The sequence below is a fragment of the Charadrius vociferus genome, unplaced genomic scaffold (genome assembly GCF_000708025.1).
Source record: "Charadrius vociferus isolate BGI_N301 unplaced genomic scaffold, ASM70802v2 scaffold56, whole genome shotgun sequence".
NCBI lineage: Eukaryota > Metazoa > Chordata > Aves > Charadriiformes > Charadriidae > Charadrius > Charadrius vociferus.
The window spans coordinates 749,435-757,506 of NW_009649057.1; the positions used below are offsets into that span (position 1 = coordinate 749,435).

General features: G+C 43.3%; 1 protein-coding gene across 1 annotated transcript in view; it reads right to left on the reverse strand.

The window, feature by feature from the left end:
• The window catches only part of NUP188 (nucleoporin 188kDa), a 29,401-nt gene extending 21,963 nt beyond the window's left edge, over positions 1–7,438 (reverse strand). Inside the window, exons 1-10 of the mRNA XM_009888016.1 lie at positions 7,416–7,438; positions 5,490–5,547; positions 4,815–4,888; positions 4,139–4,223; positions 3,343–3,423; positions 2,795–2,839; positions 2,076–2,168; positions 1,824–1,943; positions 1,197–1,408; positions 324–438 (exon numbers count right to left, since the gene is read on the reverse strand). Coding sequence (XP_009886318.1) covers positions 324–438; positions 1,197–1,408; positions 1,824–1,943; positions 2,076–2,168; positions 2,795–2,839; positions 3,343–3,423; positions 4,139–4,223; positions 4,815–4,888; positions 5,490–5,547; positions 7,416–7,438 — 906 coding nt within the window. The remainder of the gene's footprint in view (positions 1–323; positions 439–1,196; positions 1,409–1,823; positions 1,944–2,075; positions 2,169–2,794; positions 2,840–3,342; positions 3,424–4,138; positions 4,224–4,814; positions 4,889–5,489; positions 5,548–7,415) is intronic.
• Positions 7,439–8,072: the final 634 nt, after the last annotated feature.

The following is an 8,072-nucleotide window of genomic DNA, read 5'->3' on the forward strand; positions in this document are numbered from 1 at the left end:
GTTACCCAAAGCCCCGACCAACCTGGCCTTGAACACCTCCAGGGATGGGGCAGCCACAGCTTCTCTGGGCAACCTGGGCCAGCATCTCACCACCCTCACAGTAAGAATTTCTTCCTAATATCTAATCTAAATCTACCCTCTTTCAGTTTAAATTTCGTTCTTATTTGCTCCAGAATGTTACGTGGATGCTACTTCCTACACCTGGTCAACAAACCCAAGGATCAGAAACACACAGACATAATCTTTAAACAGCACTGCTTCGGTAATCACAGTACATTCTGTATTGTTAGGCCTGACGAGGGTTTACTCTGCCAGTGCTTTACCTGGTGGATGCGGTCATTGTTGGCTAACTTGTGTTCCTCTGTCCTGTCATCCAAAGCACGCTCATGGAGGGAGTCAATTTCCATGCCTTCCACCAGAATAAGAGCACTAAAGTAGCTACAAGCAGGAAAAGAATAAAAACAAGTAGGTCAGAAACTTTGTTAAAGATTTTAGGGGGAGTGTTAAATTATAAGTGGTCAAAAAACAACCTTCAGTTTGCTTTTGTTCGTCTGTTTTTTGAAGCAAAAGAAATTATATGAAATTAACAGCAGGTAATCCAAATTTTGTCTTGAAATGCTAGTGTACGACAGATTACAATCTTCATAACTACCATTTCTGGTTGAACAGACAAAAAAGAGTCACTGAAATTCGAAGATAGCTTTTCCACCTTTGTAACTCTCTGCCACCTGGCAGGATTTTCATTCCCCCTGGCTGCAGCACAAGTTATGTCCCATGCAGCAAAATGAAGACATTGCTGTTGTTTGTAAGCAGACCCACAATAGCTTGACCTGAAGCAGCACGGTTAACAACACACGTCAGAGAGGGAGTGCTAGCCTCCACGCAGGCAGCAGCCAGACTACCAGCACAGGATTGTGAAGATGCAATTTCACTTTACCACTGGACCATCTAAGGAATGGCATTGTGTCTTCATTGCCATTCTTACCAGAAGCAAGTCTCTACTTTGCAATCATACCCTTATTTTGCCACAAACCTTCATTGTGACCAGAAAAGCTATTTTGCCTTCATCGCAATAAGCTTAGCTTGAAATACTGGTGATCTTAATAGGCAGCAGCAAGAATTATAAATGTTTTTTTTCCCCAAGGAAAACAATTGTCTTGCTCTGTACTTCTTTCAAAAATACACATAATGCTTACCCAATACGATCCACCAGGTGATCCATGCTCTCATCTACCAAATGTCTGTTGGTTTGTCTAGTGCCAAATCCCTGTTCTTTGAACATCTTTGCAAATGCCAGAAGCTCATCAGGTGCCATTTCAAAGTATGCATAGTAGAGGAAGATGACTTCCAGGAGCATGGACTGTTCACGGAGGCATTGCACAAACCAACGGGAAACCTGACGTTCTGTCTGCACAAGGAAAAGTTGTACCATCATATGTCGAAGCTCGCAGGTCAGTCAAAGCAGTTAGAAACTGAGAAGTGTTGAAGCATCTCAACAGCTTGTGTAACCAGCGGTTTGTATCAATGGCAAGGAAAGCCACTGTAAATACAGAGTGTGCTGATGCAGAGAGATTATGAACAACTACACTTAAATGGATCTGTTAGCCTAGGGCTATCAATGGATTTATTACAAGGAACAATATGATCCATGCAACTCTGGTTTTGAGCAAAAGTGTGTTCTGTTAGAGACAAAACAAATTTTAGGTTTCTTGGACCAGAAGAAACATCCTTTTTAACTACATTTGCACATACACATTTTCCAATACACTACATATAAGGAAAGACTTTATAAGTTTAATAAATAACATCAAGAAACAAAATACCATAAGATTTCCATGTGTTTCCCACGTAGGAGCTTCTGCTTTGTACAGTGCTTCAAACTGTTTCCGGTAATTAGGAACTAGTTCCTTGTCCAACTTTTCAACACACTGGAAATATTGTGCCTTAAATAAACAAATAAATAAATTAACTTCTCACACGTGCCTTTTACAATCACAAGCGGACAATTACTACACAACTTACATATTTAGCCTATCTCAATGACATCACATCCAGGAAAATGTTCCTGTACTCACTGTGTAAGGGTGCCTCTCATCCTGAAAATAGGTGAGTAGGTGGAGGACACAGCGCAGAATGCAGATCCTCTCTTCATAGTAATAGTCAGCAAGCTGTGAATACATAGCATCATTGATATCAATCTCCTATAGGATCCAACTCCCATACACTTTCCTCTCCCATACACTGCCAAGGCCTTCATCACAATAATATACAGTGCTCAAACATTACTACAGATGGAGTTTCAACTAAGCAGTTTTTAAGTTATCTGAAAAAAACCCCACTTAATTAACTTTACACAACTCAATAAAACATGCCCATAGGGACATGTCTATAATTACACTGCTAAGTGAGAAAACTTGGAAAAGGATGAACAAAAAGACAGAGATGATCTCTCATTCCTCACCCCTATTATCCTTTGTCAGATATGATCATCAGTCTCCATTTCAGAGTTGTCACTTCAGACAGTAACAAAGTAATAAACTTACGACCTTTGCAAAACATGGAAGTGTATGTCTGCCCAGCTAAATTCACTGATTTTAAGCCTAAAATTTCCTTTCTGTAGCACCATTGTGCAAATCTTTATGCACATGCCTCTATTTCAGAAGCGTCTTCTAATATCTGTTCTTTATATGAAGGAATAGTTCAATTATTCCAAGATTTTCTGGATCCATAGAAATAAAGTTTGTTCTCTGTGAACAGATCTTTTCAACAGAAAATACAAATGGAAATGACTAACCTTCAGCATCAGAGCCTGACTCTGCCTTTCATCCTGAAGAACTGTCTGTAAGCAAAACACAACAAAATAAACAATGATCTACTGCAGAAATACCTATTGACAAAATACATACTCACAAAAAACAGACTGAAATGAACAAAAGAGATTTTTTCTTCCCATTTCTTTTGGAAAGACAGATTCCAAAAGTACAGAGCCAAAACACTCATTTGTAGCTACATATTTGTTCTTCATCTCCACTCACTCTCCTTCACAAAACTACAGCTTTCCTGTATTCCGCAATATAGAAAGGAACGTCCCTGCAGAGAGTCCCAATATAGGAGAGTCCTTGCAGAGAGATTCAAGCAGGAAGAGGTACTAGAAGGTTAGGCCTGGACATCTGCTATCACATTTCCTTAAAGTGGCACCTGAGCATTTTAAGTTCAGAGAAGAAAAGCTACAAAGTCATTTCCAAATCTGAACTCAGACTCACATGTGACCATATGCATCAACAAACTATTGGTACTAAAGAAAGATGTGGAGTAAATAGAACATAAATGGGAGCTATGGACCTTCAGGGAGTCCCTTGTTCCTCTGTAATCCTCTTGAAGATAACACTGTAACAACTGCACACTCTGTTCTTCATCCAAACCCTGAAAAAAAAAAAAAAAAAGAGAGATGCTCTGCAATGAATAAAAGGCAACTGAATTCATTAAACATGAAGATTATCTCCAAATATTCAGGCAGCTCTTCTCTGCCTCTTTCTCTACTTTGGAAAGTAATTTCCAAAATATGCCAAAAGAAATTTTTTTTGCATCAGGCAGATGCTTGCTTTAGTCAGCACTTCTGTTTAAAGCAAAATACATAAGCTTTGATGTCACCTAGATGTAGCCAGTTTAACTTCAGCAAAAGGAGTATAACAGTGATTTAAAAAAAAAAAGGAACCACCACCAGCCACCAGATTCCAACTTCTGGCTTGAAGGAACATAACCTTGCAGGTAAATTGACAGTATTTTCAAACGTGGCAACTGATTTAAGGGACATTGTTTTTTAGCGGAGCAGCTTCAGATGTCTTGAAAGAACCCAAGAAAGACCAAAAGCAGGTGACTGCTTCTGAAAAGCAGGGCCCTTTGCAGCAGGAAGGGGTGTTAACTGGGAAAATGGAGACAACTCAAGGTCACTAATCACTTTTTAAAATTTTTACCTACAGCCCCAATATGTACTTCTAACATCCTTTAGACTATTTTGAACTGAAAGGAATTTACGTTTGCATTCAACATCAAGAAGCTTACTTAAATAACAGAATCTCAACTACAATGCATTCTAATTGCAGGGATAAAAAATAATCTTAATAGCACGTTCACTCACCAAAAACTTGCTGACCCTCAGACCCAACTCTTTTAGTGGAGCAGCTACATCTTTATCAGCTTTTATTTTTTCTGCAGAAGTTGTACTAAAGAAAAAGAAACTTTAGTCATGAAAAATGCAGCAATCCTAAGCAATGAACTAGAGGCTTAATTTCAAAGTTTTCAGTTTTATCAGTTTAAACTGAACATTTGCTTTTTCCTCAATGGCCTTTCAATGTTTCATATAACAATAATCTGTAATCTTCCCACCAGACAAAACCTAACATTGTTCGCAATTATTACTATAATAAATGCAGGCTATATTCATTCCACCTTCTCCAATAAGGGAATCTGCATTATCTTTCTGGGATGACTGAGTGTCAAGAGGAATCGCTTCTCCACAGGCTGCACACTTGCACACCATCACTGCAGCTCAGCAGAGGCAAGGGTTAAGAGCCACCTAACATAAGTAATGACAGCAGAAACTGCTGTTACTTCTTTCTGGTCTGTATCTGATGCCCAAAAATGTTATGTGGATTAAGTACTTTCTCTTAGTATTTCTCTTCTGAAATCTCAAGTCATGCAAAAGAGTAAAAATCTAGTTTTATGTAATCAGAGAGAAATACTAAACACGCTCCTCTACTTACTAGGAGACCTCATTTTAGAGATTAATTTCTAAAATCAGGCAATTACTATACCTTGGCGGTTTATAGTATGAAAGTCCCTCTAACAATCTCTGCCAGTGCTTGTTCAATTCTGCTGCAATCTGCGCCTAAAAAAAGAACCAAATACTACTAAACAGATTCCTCAATGTACACTGCTGAGTATCAGATTTGTAAATTTAAGCAAAGCAAAGAAATTCCACCACCACAAAGAGACAGGAACAACACAAGACAACCATCTATGATTCAGACTGATTCAAGGTGCGTATTTTATGAGAAAGCTCGTTGCCTTGCCTAAACATGGGAAGGGAGAGGAAATAGAAGGCAATGGACTAGGTTCAGAAACATTTGGATTTCCAACCTCTGGGCAAATTCTTGAAAGCACGGGCTCCGTCCCAGAAAATAAGGAAGCAGGCTGTACCACTCATGAATACCCCAGGCCAGCCAGTCTAGTAAGTAGCACTTGTGTCCGCTCCAGAAAGGGAACCACCTTTTCACATACACCCTTCCAGGTAGTTCATGAAGCAGCTATAAACAAGGAGTGGAAGAATGAACAAGTAGCGGAGACAGAGGAACAAAAATTGCACTGAGGAAGAGGGAAAAGCAGCAAAACATATTTTCACTAACATTCAAACAGATGTACAAATGATACACTCGGCCATGGAGTCCATTCAGTGAGGGGCAAATCTGCGTAGCAAGACACAGACTTACTGGTTCTCTTAAAGCTGATCTGCCCAGAAGAATTGTCCACAATTCTCTGCTGCTCCTGTATATGAGGGAAAAAGGTGGAGAGTATTTTAATGATGAGCACTATTTCAGGCTTCCATTTAGCTTACACCTTTTCAAACCTTCAATTAAGTCAGAGCAGATCACACTACAATATAATGAAACTGATTTAAGGAACATCAGTTTTTAGCTGACCAGTTTCAGATGTCCTGGAAGAACCCAGGAAAGAGCCAAAGATGATGACAATTGATACAGCAAGACTTGCAAACTCATATCAAAGAAGTATCACATTTACATCAGTTTATTATCTCAATTTGATTTTGCTAATTGGATGTTTGAGGTTAGTAAAAAGAAACATAATGAAAGTATAGAGCAATATTTTATTCAGTTACATTCAATGCTCTCCTCCAAATTCTTCCATAACAGTTTCATCCTTCACTCTAAGTGGAACATAAAACTGGGTGAAGTGAAAAATTGCAACACCTTTACATAAGGTAGAATGATTTGCTGCAGGCCCTCAGAACATTTACCCTTGTCTTCTTGTTTCAACCTGAGAACTCTGTAGAAAAGCAAATCTGCGCTCTAAGGTATTACAGATCAAATCCTGACCCTGGCATACGCATCCAGAAAAATGAGACTCCCTACAACAGCTCTGAAAAAGCGCATTTGCCAAAAAGAACATTTCAGGAACTTAGGCACATACTGACTTGATAGCAACATAATACAAATCAGGAGTTAAACGCCACAGCTCCCTATGCAAAGACTGTCTACAAAAGCTAGAACATTCATTAACTTATTTTTAAAACAGCATCATCAAAATGGCAGTGAAAGTCATCTGTAACTTCTGACACATGGTGCCACTTAAATGATAAGACCTATTATTTCCAGTACACCTATCAACATAATTTCTACCCCCTCATTCCTCGATAGTTAGGTGTCCCTCCCTGTGTATACGCTGATGAACCTCCCCATGAACTGGTTGGCAACCAGCTGTGGGTGCAACCTCTCCAGCCCGCACAGAGCACCGAATGGCCACAGAAGTTCACCAAGAAAAGAAATGCTTTGTAGAACTGAGCCAACCCTTTTGCTTTTCATTCCCTCCTAACCTCTTCTGTGAGTAAAACAGACTGCGGTTTGTTGCAGGTTCATTAATTAGACTCCAAGACAGCTAAGGAAGGAAAGCTCTCTTTATGCGACCACATGTAACAATGCTGTTCTTGTCCCCATTAAGGCTTATAGATATTAATTTAATAAAAATCAGACATCTAGGAACACCCCGGAGTCTAAAAATATTACAATAAACGTCAAAAAACGTGCTCAGCACAAATGAAGGCACCGATCTAAAGTGATCACTGAACCTGGCATTCATTGAATAGCTTCCTTTGTACATCTCCCACACCTCTATTTTGATTTTTATCTTTGCAAAGAGCTGTCCAAAAGGCGAGAAACCACCCCTTGAATGCTCTGCTCCTCACGAGAGCAGCCCTGGGCCTGACGAGACGCCGCCGAGAAGTGGCGACTTCGGCTTCGCAAAAGCAACACCTTTTCAATAGTTCTATTTAGCATTTCACCCTTTACAATGCGACAGAATAAATAATAAAAAAAAAAAAAAAACCGCCCAAAACCCACTAAAAAGTCACTCCTAACACCGACATTTGGCCGCCCGGCGGAGACCCGCCGAGTGCCTCAGTGAGGGACGGGGCGGGGCCTCGCTGCGCGCGCGGAGGGCGGGGCCAGGCCGGCGCGGGCCCCGCTGCCGTTAACCCTCCCTCCGCCAGCGCTGCCCCCCCCTCCCAGCGGACCCCTCTCCGCCCCCCCGCCCCGCGGAGGGGGGCCCGCACGCAACGAGGGACGGGTCGCCCCCGCCTTCCTCCCCCCTAAGCCGCCACCGGAGCCGCGTCCCCGCCCCTCGCGCACAGCCCGCCCGCCGCCATCTTCGCTCCCCTCTCACGTGACCCGCCGCGCGGAATCGTCCCCGCCTACCTCCCCAGCGCCGGCGTCACGTGGTGGGGGCCGCCGCTCCGCCTCCGGCCCGCTTCTCCGGCCGTTTGGGGTCATGTGACAGGCGGCAGCGCCAAGATGGCGGCGTCCTGGGAGGGGGGTCCGCGCTCTGCTCCCGGCCGGCGGGGGGGCGGGGATCGGGGAAGGCCGCGGCCCTTCGGCGGGACCCGCAGCTCACCCGGGGCAGAGCCCTCGAGATCTTCCGGGGGCTGTTGCGGCCGCCATTCCCGCTGCGGCTGAGGGGGAGAGGAGGCGTAGGGCGATGGGGAAGGACGCGGCGAGGGGAGCCGGCAGGGCTGCGGAGGGCCCAGGGAAGAGAGGCCGGCGGCAGGGGCTGCAGCGGGGCGAGGGCTACCGGGCGTTTGGGAGCACCTCAGTGGGAAGCGTCCCCGCCCGGAGTAGCCGGGATGCGGGTCGCAAAACGGGCATAAAACTGAGGGGCGATGGGTCCCGTTGGGTAGGAGCGCTGGAGGCTTCCCGTTACCCGTAAGAAGGTCCGGAGAAGGGAATTCAACAGGCACAAGAAAATGGAATAACTCAGCAGTGAGATACATCGTGTTGCAGATT